The sequence below is a fragment of the Salmo salar genome, chromosome ssa09 (genome assembly GCF_905237065.1).
Source record: "Salmo salar chromosome ssa09, Ssal_v3.1, whole genome shotgun sequence".
Lineage (NCBI taxonomy): Eukaryota > Metazoa > Chordata > Actinopteri > Salmoniformes > Salmonidae > Salmo > Salmo salar.
In genome coordinates this window covers 123,878,807-123,895,190 of record NC_059450.1, presented here as the reverse complement: position 1 = coordinate 123,895,190, position 16,384 = coordinate 123,878,807, and the positions used below count along the sequence as shown (strand labels likewise).

The 16,384-nt window shown below is 40.3% G+C and overlaps 1 protein-coding gene across 17 annotated transcripts in view; it reads left to right on the top strand.

Annotated features, from left to right (window-relative positions):
- The first annotated feature begins 6,385 nt into the window (after nucleotides 1–6,385).
- LOC106612562 (histone-lysine N-methyltransferase MECOM) overlaps nucleotides 6,386–16,384 on the top strand; it is a 177,850-nt gene continuing 167,851 nt past the window's right edge. For 6 of the 17 annotated variants that reach the window (XM_014213827.2, XM_014213823.2, XM_014213829.2 and 3 more), the window contains exon 1: nucleotides 6,388–6,872. In XM_014213827.2, the coding sequence (XP_014069302.1) occupies nucleotides 6,836–6,872 (37 nt within the window). In that variant the 5' untranslated portion in view covers nucleotides 6,388–6,835. Of the gene's footprint in view, nucleotides 6,873–16,384 lie in introns of all 17 variants that reach the window. The other 11 variants (XM_045724474.1, XM_014213817.2, XM_014213824.2 and 8 more) reach the window with 7 other exon arrangements.

The following is a 16,384-nucleotide window of genomic DNA, read 5'->3' as shown; positions in this document are numbered from 1 at the left end:
GTCATGTCTGATGCCTTTCCCTGGTCTGCTCACCAGAGACAATTCAATGAAACACTGATTCAGATTAAAGGTATTTTTCTAAGTGTTTCCCAAGGAGAATGAACTGTTCATTTGATAAGGCACAAAATAACTTGAATATAGCCTAGGCTGAAGGGGGCAGGCATAGGCTTACAGTGGAGACAAAAAAATGGCCTATGGGAATAAGAGCTCTTGTTTGGTACTGAAATGAAACAGTTTGATTCAGTGCTAATAAAAACGAATGGTTTTTGGAACTTTTGTGTGACCGTGGCACACACAGCTGTCTTATTCCGTATTCCTCCAGAAACCATTATGCCACTGCAACCGGGAAACTGACGAGCATCCCACTCCAGTCTGCTCTTACGGTAAACCCCAGATAAATAACGCTGATTGAATGACGGATTGATTACTTGTCAGGTCTCTTAGTTGAAGAGACTTGTGCAATGGAAAAGTCAATCAGAATTGATGAGGACGGCTCTGTAACCTGTCTGTGACCTAATCGAGCTGCTGAGTTTGAGGATTAACGACTGCCCGTAGACATCCCCACCACACCATGTCCATAAATACTTCTCCAGATTGTCTCGAGAGTGCATAGTAATCCGCCCCCTAGATAGGTCTACCGGGAATCACTGTTAAAATGCACTCAACTGTCTGCATCACCAAGAGGTCAATAGAGTTTGCTTGCTCCTGAAATACCATCAGTGAATGTATACATTACTCTCATCGTATTGCTAGTGTTATCTACATATCTATACCTCTGTTGTAGAATATATTTTTTATAGGTACGTTTAGAAAATAGTTTGTTTCATTGCGTTATTGTAAACTGTGCCGCTTATTGAGCACTAGATGGCGGTACAACATTATGGAGCAACAAACGCATTTCAATTAACAGGCGTGCCTTGTTAAAAGTTAATTTGTGGAATTTCTTTAATTCTTAATGCTTTTGAGCCAATCAGTTGTTTTGTTACAAGGTTATGGTGGTATACAGAAGATTGCTCTATTTGGTAAAAGACCAAGTCCATATTATGGCAAGAACAGCTCAAATAAGCAAAGAGAAACGACAGTCCATCATTACTTTAAGACATGAAGGTCAGTCAATCCGGAAAATGTCAAGAACTTTGAAAGTTTCTTCAAGTGCAGTCGCAAAAATCATCAAGCGCTATGATGAAACTGGCTCTCATGAGGACCGCCACAGGAAAGGAAGACCCAGAGTTACCTCTGCTGCAGAGGATAAGTTCATTAGAGTTACCAGCCTCAGAAATTGCAGCCCAAATAAATTCTTCACAGAGTTCAAGTAACAGACACATCTCAACATCAACTGTTCAGAGGCGACTGCATGAATCAGACCTTCATGGTTGAATTGCTGCAAGGAAACCAATTCTAAAGGACATGAAATTAATACAATCTCAACAGACAAATGGTTTTGGGAGAATATTTGGTTGCAGTGTTATAAACTATTAGCAGCTCTTAGTTGATTGTCGTTGATGCAGAGATGCACACTTTGATGCGCAAAGACATTATTTTGCTGAAGCACACAACGGTATTTTGATACTGTAGCCTACAGTACTTAGATTGTATTTGCTCACATGTTCTCCACAGCGTCATGGGCGTTGTTGTGATACTCTGTCTTGGTGCATTTTCTTAGGTTTCTCCAGTGTGTCGCCACAATGCAGACGTGGCTTATTTGTTCAAATGCAAGGGTGGTGCGCTTCCAAGCTCTACCAAGCTCATCAAATATATTTTGCCTTAAACACGACTGAACCAGTAAGTATTCATTTGAACCAAGAACTCCTTGCTTGAATCACATGGCATCGAATGAAAGCCTTGCGTAAAGACTTAATGCCATCACAGTCACTAATACTTTATTAGCTACTTCATTCTCCAGCACAAGTTGGGTTTGCAGGGGAAACACGTTGACTTCACATGAGGAGAGGTTACTTGGATATTGCTGATAAAAAATTATGAAATTAATTTGCTGAATGTGGACTTTGTATAAGGAGAGGGCTAATATATAGGCCCTATGGATATAGGTCTATGTTTTCAATCTACACTGAGTGTACAAAACATTACAAACACCTGCTCTTTCCATGACATAGATCCCCTATTGATGTAATTTGTTAAATCTACTCCCATCAATGTATTATGGAGGGGAGAAGACAGGTTAAAGAAGGATTTTTAAACCTTGAGACAATTGAGACATGTTTTGTGTATGTGTACCATTCAGGGGGTGAATGGGCAAGGCAAAATATGTAAGTGCCTTTGAACAGGGTGTGGTAGTAGGTGCCAGTGGGAGATGACTTCACCTTTCAGCTGGACAATAATCTAAAACACAAGGCCAAATCTACACCGTTGTTGCATTCCAAGGAGACAGTAAATGTTCCTGAGTGGCCCAGTTACAGTTTTTACTGAGAGAGACCGTGAATATACCCATTGTATAGCAATTGATTTCAGAAAAATATTATTTATAAATCCCTCATGACCTTAGTTCAACTGTTGTAACCCTTCACAACCCAAAATATACGTATTTTTTATTTTTTTTTACAAATGATGTAATTGTAAACAAGCACTAGCCTCAAAACATGGTTAAAACTATAATTTCGATATCATGAATGGTCAGTGCTTGTATTCATAGCTCTGTCTATGAATTTGAGTGTGGTTACATTACTCCAGCCCCTTCTTGAAGCTTTCCACCAAAACAGTGGTGGGGTAGTTAATTTGTTATTGTTTGAACTGCAGATTAACAGATTTGGAAACTGAGGTGCTCATAAGAAGACATGTCATGGCCATTGTTTTTGTTTGTTTGTTTTTTCTCTGAAATACTACTAGCCACATTTATGAAGTTGGCATAAGCTAGCCCAGATAGGTTCCCGGGAATCTTGGCAAGTTTGGTAAACTTTAGAAAAGCAAAAAATAACCAAATGTACCGAATATGATTCACATTCCTTTCAATATTTTACCCTTGAGCAGAGATTCAGAGAAGCATATGTAGTTTTGTCAAGAGGATACAGACAGCTCAAGAGGTTTGCTTAGACATGCAGAATTATTCTTTAAATTTTTTTTTTTTACATATAATTAAGCATAATGATTATGTCTCTAGATCACAGAAAAAAGCTGTTTCAGGAGTTTGAAATAATGCTAAATTCAAGTGGCGCAGCAGTTTAAGGCACTGCATCACAGTGCTTGAGGCGTCACTACAGACCCGGGATTGATCCCAGGCTGTGTCACAACCGGCCGTGACCGCCAATCCGGCGGCGCACAATTGGCTCAATGTCCTCCGGGTTGGAGGAGGGTTTCGCGGGGGGAGGGGCTTTACTCGGCTCATCGCGCTCTTGTGGTAGGCCGTGCCCCTGCAGGCTGACTTCTGTCGTCAGTTGAAAGTGTTTCCTCCTACACATTGGTGCAGCTGGCTTCCAGGTTTAGTGTGCTGGTGGAAGCGCGGATTGTCGGGTTATGTTTCGGAGGACGCATGACTCGACCTTCGCCTCTCCCGAGCCCGTTTGGGGTGTTGCAGCGATGAGATTGGATCGCAATTGGGGAGAAAATACAACAACAAAAACATGTGAAATTCTCCAATTTATTGATAGGGGCCCTCCTCCAGGATCACCCCACAGCCATCCTCACATACTTTGTGCCTGCTCAGTTTTTTGGGGTGCATGACACCCCTGCCCATAAGCAAACGGTGGAAATATGAACACCTCAATATCCAAATAGCCACAACAGTGTAGCCTAATATTAACTTTGATTGAAAGGTAGAAGGGTATAGTGGATGCTTTTCGATGTAGCTAAAAATCCAGGAGCGAACAGTTGCATATTTCTGCATATCTCTACTCGAATGGAAAAATCAAGCAGAAAGTTGGAGTTCTCCGTGGTGTTTTGGCAATGTAGATTGTGTTGAATGGGTGTCGGTACCAGAGCTCAGTGGTCCGTATAGGTTATAAAATACTCTCACTTCTCTCCACGGAGGGGCAGTGCTCACCGGGCCACTAGCGTGCTCCACTCCCGTCCTTTTCGCCAGCTCACACTCCTTAGAACATGTTTCACATAAAGCATTATATGAATTATTACAATAGAATAAGAGCGGGAAATTATGGTAATATGATTATACTCTCGAAGTTATAGGTGAAAGAATGGTTGTAAAAACAGAGGCAGTATGGCATGATGATTTTAACACCCAGCACACGTTAAGGTCAAAAGCATAAAATGTTTAGGCACCAGTATCAGATTCAAAAGCAGTTGCACATATAAGAGTTATAAAACAAGTTATAATAATAACTATTATTATTAGGCTATTATTATTAATAGTATTATTATTGTTATTGGTGTTGTTAATATGTGTTGTTATTATTATTGTTGTTAGTGTGGTTTATTTATAAAGACGTTTTATTTGTAGGCCTATTTGAAATGCTTTTGTTATTCGTGTTATTATAATAAAAAGTATATGTTTTATAAATCAAAATACTGCTCATGCAAAGTACTGCTCATGCAAAATACTGCTCATGCAAAATACTGCTCATGCACATCCAACAATTGACTTGACAAATTATTATTTTAATGTTTTTGCAAATGTGGTGGGAGTATTTATACCGTATTATTATTTGTATTTAGTAGTATAGTCTACACGCTTTATCGTCGTTGTCCATCTCCTTATTTTATTTCAGAAACGTCTTGGCTGGGCAAAGCATTGAAAAAATATTCCTGTTGATCACTTGATTGATTACCTTGCTCAAAGGTCACGCGGGTGCGCGGTAATTTCCTTGTGCCGGAGGCTCCCTTCTCACTTTAGGTCTGGCTTCGACAGCTCCTATACAAATTATGTATTTATTTTAACCCCTAAACAACCTCCCAAACATAACTAAATGCATTGAAATAAACAATCAATTACCAGATATTAACGTGAGTTCTTATTTTCTGCAGAAATTACCCAAGATAACGCATCTAATTAGGTTAAAATAGGATCCAAACGTTGTGAACTGCCCAACCACTTTTTTTTTGACGGGATTTAAATTCGAACAATAACACAAGCAAGCAAATAATTTAGCTATACTTGCAAAGGGTCTTGAACCCAATGAATGTCTAATAATTACAACCCACTGGGCTGCACAGATCTCTCCAGCGTTCCCTGGTCCTGCCATTCCGCGCCTCCGGGTCAGCGTATCATAATAAAGTATGTATTCTGAAAGTGGTCTCAAGAACAGTGAGTTATTGCAATGAATGAAAACTGTTTCCATTTAGGCTAATTGAGCGCGCTGCCTCGAGCTGTAGCTATGGGTCTGAAAGGCTGCATGCCTGCCTGCGCCGCAAGCCACCCTCTCCAGCACACGGTGTACTTAATAGCACCATTTATGTCATTACTTTGGGGCTAGGCTGAGGTATACCCACAATAAAGTACCTATATTAACCTTTCTTGACTTGGTGACTTAAATTACTTAGTGATTTCTCTAAACTGTAAGTATGTTGGACGAATAACTTGAGACAGTATTTTCCTTAATGACACCTTTATGAACATTTAACATATAGTTTGACAGCAAATGTATTTGACTGAATTGGATAACACAAACATCCCACGCGCATTTTCTATTGATAATGTGGTACTGACTCAATTGCCCACAGTTATCAAGAACATACGCACCGTGCGCCTTTAAACCTGAATTCATATTCCCGAGAGGTATCTTAGCATAAATGGGGTCCAACCTATAGGCGTATACTTGCCGTATTGAAAGGTATATTGGACATCGGCCAAAGGGATGTCTTATTTTTGTTCTTTACAATTTATATGACGTCATTACTTAAATCAATTTCAACATGCTTTGGAATCAATAAATCGAGTTCACAAGCCATTAAAGGGTTCACGTGCAAGATCAACATGACCTCATGCGGATCTAATTAATGAGCAATTACCTTAATTATACTGCATTTTAATGAATAAACAAATACACCTTGCAGTTAATATATCTCCACTACGACTAGAGCGCAATAGCCCAATAAGATTGTTGGGGTTTTTCATTGTTAGGTTCATCGGACCAATCTTATGTTAATTAACACAGTGGTGCCCAAATCCGATGAGAGTGAAGCAAAGTAAACCATTTCAATTGTGCATCAGCTTTACACAAAAGTTATAATAGACTATTCGAGTTCAACAACATTGATTTTGGTTATCAATTTGCATGCAAGCGATGGAATTTACGCATGCACGCCAGCAGAAAGGGGTATTAATTCAAAGTATTAAACAGATTAATAATTGTCACCACTTCACAAAAAAGCCTCAGACAGCCTCATATTAGAGCTGTCAGTTAGACTGCCCACATGCCAGGGGAGCGGAGGAGGGGTTCATTCATTTCCTAGTGTTCGCTGTGATGGTCAAAACACAATTAAAACATATAAAACATTTAATGAAAACGTTTCACATTAGTAATTTAGCCGAACATTGATGAATGTGATTTCATTTTAACACAAAAGGTAGGCATGCATGGTGAGAGTTTGAGAATAGTTCATTATAATTAATGTCTCCGGCTCTCCGTAGATTCGAGGTCTTGTCGGCTCTGTTTCATATTCCGTGATCTTTAAAGATCTTACACGAAGGGATCGCTCTGCGATTGCCATCTGACTAGATCAGTCATATCAAGTAATAAATCGTTCCAAACTTTTTTGGCGGTGCAGCCAGTTTGGTTATGCGCATGTGCGAAGGTGTCCAAACTGACAATGCTGGAGAGATAGCGAGTCTGGATTGAGAAACACAGAGAAAAGGACAGAGAAAAAAGAAAAAGGAGGAAAAGATCCAAGAAAAAATCTAACAAACCCACGCCGAAGGACTGGCATCATGAGGTCCAAAGGCAGGGCACGGAAACTGGCCACAAGTAGGTGCAATATCCCTTTCTTTGCCTTTTGAAACTGCCATCTTGTAAATGTGTAGCTATATATCAATTATCAATGCTGTTTCGCATCTAAAAATGAGGTACAATATATTGTATCTTGCTTACATGAGTGTCAGTAGAAAATAGCCCCCACTCACGACTGAGCAGAGGTACAGTACAGTTGGGAGAAGAAGTTGGTTCAAGGGTTTCGAGTTGATGCTGTCAGTGCCAGTTCGTTTCGCGAATTCAGAAAAAAATATTTTGGCGTTTTAAGTTATAAAAAGTTGTACAAACGGGAGAGGCACTTCTCAGGGAACGAACTACTATCGTTATTGGGTTGTGCTTTGTATAGTGGGCGCTACAGCGTTGGCCAATTCTCGTCCCGTCCTGCGACGCTGTTGTTGCACGCGCTTGGTTTCTGTATACTTCAATTTGCAGCAGCAACTTTGAAAAGGCAGGTTGCCTCATTCAGACTTCGGAAATGAAAGATCCAGAATGAAGGACTTATGCATTTAAATATAATCAGGTACCATTGCTCACAAAAGTCAAAAATATATATTTTTGCCTTGTTAGATGTAGCCTAGAATAAATGCGTATGGGGTGTTCGCTCTACCTATCATTACGTTATAGCCTTGGGTTATTACACTGTATTGTATCTTTATTATGGTGTATTTCGTTTGTGCAACAAGTACAGCATCTATGTTAAATAATTAATGTTACGGTCTGAGTACAAAACATGTGTACACCTTTATGTTATACAGAAAAGTAATGATGTTTGTGTTTTACCACTGCACATTGAGGGGCACGGAGGTTTTGATCGCCAATATTCAGTAGCCTAATACAGTATTTCTGTAATTGATTAAAACGGTTAAATTATTAGTCTGAGTTCTGAAAGCAATTCGACCCCCAGGGAGCAACACACTGATTTGGGTAAAAGGTGTTTACTCCAATAAAATCGTATTGTGGTCTATGGCAATCTACCAAAATGCACTACAATGTTTATATACAATGTAGGCCTATATCTCTCAGCAAAATGTCAAGCGGATGATGTAGCTATAATCATTATGTACAGTCCTTCAAGTAGTTTATGCTACACTAGTAAACGTTTTCGATAATTATTCCAAATTGTGTATATGCCTATTGCAATTTAATTGCATTTTCTGTGTCAGTAACATTTTCAATTGTGTTTAACCTTTATGAATGTGTATAGCCAGTAGGCTATTTTTTTGCAATCCTTTTCTGAGATAAAAAAAAACCAAAAAACATTTTCACATTTTAAGTATATCATTTGAATGTTTTGAATGCTAGTTTTGTCATGTCTGGACAACAGTGTAGCCACAGGTCAACACCGGTAGGTTGCAGTCCTGGAACCAGGGGTCGCGAGTCTTGTTCTTTCAATAAACGTCTAAGAGACCTGACAGTCTTGTTATTTTATGTGTGTGTGTGTGTGTGTGTGTGTGTGTGTGTGTGTGTGTGTGTGTGTGTGTGTGTGTGTGTGTGTGTGTGTGTGTGTGTGTGTGTGTGTGTGTGTGTGTGTGTATAACTTTCTGCCTATAACACATATTCCTTCTACAAATTGATCATTTCTCTGGACCTTTCTGGATCTCAGACAGAGGAGAAATTTCCTTAAAACCCTTCCCTCTTTAAGGATATGAATTTATTTAGGCCTACAAATTCAGTGGATCACACTCATCCAACCAGCAGTTTTATTTTGAAATCGAATTGTGAATGTTTTGTTTGTTCAAACAATACTGGGCATCTTTTCCCGGTTGCGATGTAATTTAACGATAATCGTACCAAATGCATCGTTATTAACGAGCCAACTTTTTAAAGTATTTCCCAAACAAGCACGTAGAGAGGACGTTTGTTATATGAGTTGTTAGACCATTTGTCGATACTGATAGGATGGAAAGAAAAGCAGCGCTGCTCTCGGATCAGCTTTCTCCATTCAAATCATACCGTAACATGAAAGTTATTCCATAATACTGACGATGGATCAGCTCCTAGAGACATATTGCCACCTATGGCTGCAAATAGGCAATTGAGGCGGCTAATTATGCTTTCCCAATAATAATGCACTAAATCACAGATTTCGCACATCATTCTGCACATGTTGTCACACATGAAAAACATTGAGCCAAAAATTGCAGACAGTAGCCTAGACGCAAAATATAACTAAATGTACTGTACATGAAATTGATTTCAATATGATTGAACTAGCCTATATAAATAGGCTTGTAGCCTATGTATCTTTTAATGCAGTCATCGCAGTTCTCATTTGAAGCATAATTTTACCCTTCACTTGTTTGTAGCAATTGCAAATACGTTGGCAACTTTTTATGTGTAGTCAACTTCATTCTGAAGTTATCGCAGTCACCAGGTCCGGCCCTAGCCTTTTGGGGGCCCTATGCGAAATGTTGTTGCAATTTCCTCCAATTCTACACATTTTGCCATGGGATGCAGACCAAATGGTGCAGTTTTAAAGCAACTTTGCTGCAATTCTACACATTTTGCCATGTGGCAAAGAGAAGATTTTACCATTTTATAAAACATTTCATGCAATTCTACTCATTTTGCCATGGTGTGGAGAGAAAAATGTGCAGCTTTAGAGCTATTTTTTAACATGACTTATGCCATGTTAATATGATATCTTAGTGAGGGTGACTAACAAAATCAATGGGGGCCCCCTGGAGGTCCGGCACCCTGAGCAAGTGCCTTTTGTGCCCAATCAATAATTTGACCCTTATAACTACAAGTTTAGATAGCTGGCTAGACTCAATTTACCAATCTAAAAATTGTTAGCTGACACGGGCTAATTGAGTGACTGTCAGTGACTGACATAACAAGAGAAAAACTACTGATGGACATCTAGATAACTCTCAACAGTAAGTTGAGACCCCAACTGAATTCCCCCCAAAAGTATATATATCTAATATATATATTTTATAATTTTTGGGTCTGGGGCACTCTATAGGCCGGATGCCCTAAGCGACCGTTGATGTCGTGCCTAGAGCTGGCCCTGGCAGTCACATTCAGACAGATAGCCTAAACATCTTGATTCTATGTTTAGCGAAGATCTTTTGTGAATAAAGTGATGCGGAAGGGCAAAAAAACATCTAATGATGCACTTTGGCTACTCTACGAGTGGTCTGGATCACCCGTAGACGTGCAAAGGTTTTTTAAGGTTACTACCGAATGCTATGGGAAACACCTCGCCTACTAAAAATACATCGTTAGATGGTTCTAATGATGATCTTAACGCTACGAAGGCTCTGAGGAAGGAGGCCCTGACACAAAGATAAAGGTGTTATACACGTAGAAATAAATCCAGTTTACATGTCGTACATGTTGTGTGCTGCCTTTATGTAATAGCAAAAAAAAAACAGGGATTATGCAAGTATTTGTGGATTTTGTTCGGTGCAAGATACTGTACAAATGAGATGCATTTTTCACATCCGTTTAATTTTTTGGGATTGGCTATTAGATTCAGTGTGTTTCAAATTGCTCACCAAAATATATTTCCGAAGGGAAATTTGACGTTCAAAATACACTTGAATGGATCACATTGAATTGACAGCACCAATGCGAGTCGAAGAGCTTTATAACCATAGGCCTACTTTTAATGTGAAAAGTTTGTCAGGAAGAACTTTAAGAGCTAAACAGACAGGGACACTATAATTATTTATTTCCTGTGCTTCATGGATTTGTCTCGTGAGCTTCGGTGTCATTGCAGGACCTTTGGCCTTTGGCACAGAGCAGAGGATCTTTCGTGACGATGTGAAATAAAGCCAGCAGACGCTCTGCTCTCATCAGGATCTCTTACAGACTGTTGTTTATGGTAACATGGCCCAGTATGTACAGAATATGTGTGAAAAGCAAACGATATGCATATTTTTCTGTTATCACTAACAAGGCAAAGGGCACACACACACACACAGCAATAATGGTTTAGTAGTGCATTTAGTAGTGGTTTTGGCGCCTGCTGCAATCGGCCTAAATATTAACAGTCCCTTGAAGGAATGCACCAGGCTACAGCACCAGCCGGTCTGCCCTTCCAGTTCCAGGCATAGTTCTAAATCATTAGTTATAATCTGAGAATAGGGGGGATAATTTGAGGTATATTTAAAGATTATTATTTACTCAAGATGTAAGAGGAAGATTTCTAGGCTACCTATTAAGTCAGTGGGAGAGAATGTTCTGATAGCTCGGCACAGTTTCCCCCCGGGAACTGGGCCGTTCTGGCCTGTAGCCAGCACTGCACAATGTCAACAGTGAATATTTAAATTCCCAGACTCCCCATGAGAGGTCTGCCGGTAAATGTGTTCAGTGTGCGGCCTGTCCTGATAAGTTCTGTTCAGAGACTGGTCCTGTAGGTCTCCTCGCGCCACAGAGAGTGTTTGTGCTTGAGCTCGATTGATGTGCGCATGGCAGGCAGATGATAAAACACAGTGGAGTGTGTTAATGGAGGGGGAGTTGGTAGGTGGGGAGGTGGTAATAGAAGTGTGATTGGTGGGGGAAGATTAGTTCAGATGTAATATGGGGGTCCACTCAAACTCACCCCTCGCCCCCTCGCCCCCCCCCCACACACACAAAAAAAACAAAAACAAATGATTCCTCCTAATATCATACTTCAGCTAGGACTATAGGCCGAAACTAACTCCTTGTCTGCCTAACGTTATTAACCAACGTGCCTCTCAACTAAATGGTCTGACCCTTGGTGCACCACTTGTAATGTCCTCAAAAAGAAGAGATAAGACTCATTTGAATTCTGAATTGGATTCTATTTTTTTCATGCACTACCCCTTGTATTTAAAACAACATACTTTTGGTTTATTCACACATAAATGAATGTGTCATTTCAGACATAGGTTGAAACAATGAGAGGATATTAGGCATGCTCATAGTCTGCTCATACCGCACTCACCTGCTCATACCGCACTCACAGCACTCACCTGTGTCCCGTAGGTGCACAGCAAATTTCAGATCAGAATTTTAACACCCACAGTGTTAAATTGAACACTTTGAAATTATATGTGACCCTCGAAATAGTGTTAAACTAAAACTTTTCAGTGTTCACAAACTAACACCCCTAGAGTGTTTTGTAAAGCCGTATTTTGATATTTCCCAGCATGCCTTGCAAGTGAATGTGAGCGATACCCACCCATGACTGTGTTTGTTAGTGACAGAGATGTCCTTGTTGTGTTCAATAATTTTGAGTTCTGAAGCCTTCACCAAGTGACTGCTTATGTGAATGTGTTTGAATTCAAAATAAACCCCTGATGACTATATATTACACATTTCATAAGGCCTTTAGTTATGGCCTAATTATCCTCAAAATTGTGGTCTGAAAAACTTGGCTCATGGGCCACATCAGACATGCAAATCACAATAAGCTGGTTTATGAAGTGATTTGTAATTCCTATCAGAATCAAGCCAGAGGGAAGTTATCCAACAATTGGATTGTATTTATCACCAACCACAACCTGCATTCAGAATGACAGCTAGGGTGAAGGACTTGACAAACAACACTACCTAAACCATCTAAACTGGAACAACCATCTCAGTAACAGGTGCAATAAGTCCAACCACTTACAGATTGGATTAGTTTAGAAAAATGTAAGTTATTAATTGTTGTATAGTATAAGATCAATTAAACAATCAATGTGCATTCAGAAACATAGATTTTCAAACAAACTATTCTAAACATCAACCTGCAACAAAGCATTCTGGGAAGAATGATAACGAGGCCCCTCCCACATATTTTTCACTGAGAGAATAAACGGAAATTAACTCACGCAGTCCAGTAACAACAACACCATGCAGTGTTGATTCCAATGTGAATTAAATAACACTTCATTGATTCATCGCATGTGGTGTCAATTTCAATCCCACTGATGTTAACCCCACTAGAATCAACACTCAGATATAACACTCACAACACTTCTTACCTTAACACCGAGATTTTAACACTTGCAATTGTGCTGTGTATGTGTGTCAGTTAATGTGAAAAGTCCATAAATCAATTGCTCTCGCCATAGACCCATGCACTGAATTTGAAATTAAATTAAATGTATTTGACATTTCTAAATAAAAATGTAGAAAAACATGATGATTATTATTAGGTTATTTTTGATTCCCTAATTGCTTTGGTGGGTTAGTATTCCCTCGGAGGCAGGAGTGAAGTCTAGCTAAAGCTGATTAGAAATAAGCTATAATAACTTTAAGACTGCAGGTCGACTCTGTTGAGGACGTGCTGTTAAGAACTATGTAAAATCGAGTCAGTATGCCCTACTCATCAATATAAAGTGTGTGTATGTGTATATAAATATATACAGTGAGGGAAAAAAGTATTTGATCCCCTGCTGATTTTGTATGTTTGCCCACTGACAAAGAAATGATCAGTCTATAATTTTAATGCTAGGTTTATTTGAACAGTGAGAGACAGAATAACAACAATCAAATCCAGAAAAACGCATGTCAAAAATGTTATAAATTGATTTCCATTTTATTGAGGGAAATAAGTATTTGACCCCCTCTCAATCAGAAAGATTTCTGGCTCCCAGGTGTCTTTTATACAGGTAACGAGCTGAGATTAGGAGCACACTCTTAAAGGGAGTGCTCCTAATCTCAGCTTGTTACCTGTATAAAAGACACCTGTCCACAGAAGCAATCAATCAATCAGATTCCAAACTCTCCACCATGGCCAAGACCAAAGAGCTCTCCAAGGATGTCAGGGACAAGATTGTAGACCTACACAAGGCTGGAATGGGCTACAAGACCATCGCCAAGCAGCTTGGTGAGAAGGTGACAACAGTTGGTGCGATTATTTGCAAATTGAAGAAACACAAAAGAACTGTCAATCTCCCTCGGCCTGGGGCTCCATGCAAGATCTCACCTCGTGGAGTTGCAATGATCATGAGAACGGTGAGGAATCAGGCCAGAACTACACGGGAGGATCTTGTCAATGATCTCAAGGCAGCTGGGACCATAGTCACCAAGAAAACAATTGGTAACACACTATGCTGTGAAGGACTGAAATCCTGCAGCGCCCGCAAGGTCCCCCTGCTCAAGAAAGTACATATACATGCCCGTCTGAAGTTTGCCAATGAACATCTGAATGATTCAGAGGACAACTGGGTGAAAGTGTTGTGGTCAGATGAGACTAAAATGGAGCTCTTTGGCATCAACTCAACTCGCCGTGTTTAGAGGAGGAGGAATGCTGCCTATGACCCCAAGAACACCATCCCCACCGTCAAACATGGAGGTGGAAACATTATGCTTTGGGGTTGTTTTTCTGCTAAGGGGACAGGACAACTTCACCGCATCAAAGGGACGATGGACGGGGCCATGTACTGTCAAATCTTGGGTGAGAACCTCCTTCCCTCAGCCAGGGCATTGAAAATGGGTCATGGATGGATATTCCAGCATGACAATGACCCAAAACACACGTCCAAGGCAACAAAGGCGTGGCTCAAGAAGAAGCACATTAAGGTCCTGGAGTGGCCTAGCCAGTCTCCAGACCTTAATCCCATAGAAAATCTGTGGAGGGAGCTGAAGGTTCGAGTTGCCAGACGTCAGCCTCGAAACCTTAATGACTTGGAGAAGATCTGCAAAGAGGAGTGGGACAAAATCCCTCCTGAGATGTGTGCAAACCTGGTGGCCAACTGCAAGAAACGTCTGACCTCTGTGATTGCCAACAAGGGTTTTGCCACCAGGTACTAAGTCATGTTTTGCAGAGGGGTCAAATACTTATTTCCCTCAATAAAATGCAAATCATTTTATAACATTTTTGACATGCGTTTTTCTGTTTTTTTTTGTTGTTATTCTGTCTCTCACTGTTCAAATAAACCTACCATTAAAATTATAGACTGATAATTTCTTTGTCAGTGGGCAAACATACAAAATCAGCAGGGGATCAAATACATTTTTCCCTCACTGTATACAGTGCATTCGGAAAGTGTTCAGACCCCTTCCCTTTTCCCGCATTTTGTTATGTTACAGCCGTATTCTAAAATGGATTAAATAAATAAAAATCCTCATCAATCTACACACAATACCCCATACTGACTAAGTGAAAACAGATTTTTAGAAATGTTTACACATGAATTAAAAATAAGAAATTGAAATACTTTACATTTGTATTTAGACCCTTTGCTATGAGACTTGAAATTGAGCTCAGGTGCATTCTTGATTGGAGTCCACCTGTGGTAAATTCAATTGGGAGGTGAACAAGAACCTAATGGTCACTCTGACAGAGCTCCAGAGTTCCTCTGTGGAGATGGGAGAACCTTCCAGAAGGACAACCATCTCTGCAGCACTCCACCAATCAGGCCTTTATGGTAGAGTGGCCAGACGGAAGCCACTCCTCAGTAAAAGGCACATGACAGCCCGCTTGGAGTTTGCCAAAAGGCACCTAAAGGACTCTCAGACCATGAGAAACAAGATTCTCTGGCCTGAATGTCAAGCGTCATGTCTGGACAAAACCTGGCTCCATCTCTACGGTGAAGCATGGTGGTGGCAGCATCATGCTGTGGGGATGTTTTCAGCTGCAAGGACTGGGAGACTAGTTAGGATCGAGGGAAAGATGAACAGAGAAAAGTACAGAGAGATCCTTGATGAAAACCTGCTCCAGAGTGCTCAGGACCTCAGACTGGGGTGAAGGTTCACCTTCCAACAGGACAATGACACAAAGCACACAGCCAAGACAATGCAGGAGTGGCTTCAGGACAAGTCTCTGAATGTGTGGCTGTAATCGCTGCCAAGGGTGCTTCAACAAAATACTGAGTAAAGGGTCAGAATACTTATGTAAATGTGATATTTCAATTTTTTTATTATACATTTGCAAAATTTTCTAAAAACCTGTTTTTAATTTGTCATTATGGAGATTGATAAGGGGGGAAAAACTATTTAATCAATTTCAAAATAAGGCTGTAATGTAGCAAAATGTGGAAAAAGTCAAGGGGTATGAATACTTTTTGAATGCACTGTATGTATATATGTGTGTTTATGTGTGTGTGTGCATGCCTACATGCAGGCAGGACTATAAGTCAATTTATGCTTGATCCAAAAATGAGGCTTTGTTTGGATGGTGTCACGCAATTGCGGCTCCTCTGGAGGCATGCAGAGGCCAAATTGTGCTCTGTCCCACATACCCGTGCACCACTCAAATTTTGTAACAATGCGGAGGGCTCCGTATAGCTCTGTATTGACCTGATTGGTTGACATAGGTGAGGGTGGGAGGTCCTGTATAAACACAAACGTACTTCCTTGACAACTTCCTTGACAACAGCTCTACTCTGCTCAGTGAACCACAAGAAGTATAAATGCCCTGACTTCTGCAGAGGCCATATCACCGTAAATGCTGTATGGCCAATGCAGACGACAGATTGACCATGCAGCCCCCTTAAGAGAGTGTAAAAAGCGTTGCATGGTCAACCCTATGTCTGAAGTGGGCATACAGCATTTAATGCAATGTAGCCTCCGCAGATGTCAGAGCAGATCTATTGTGAAGGGAA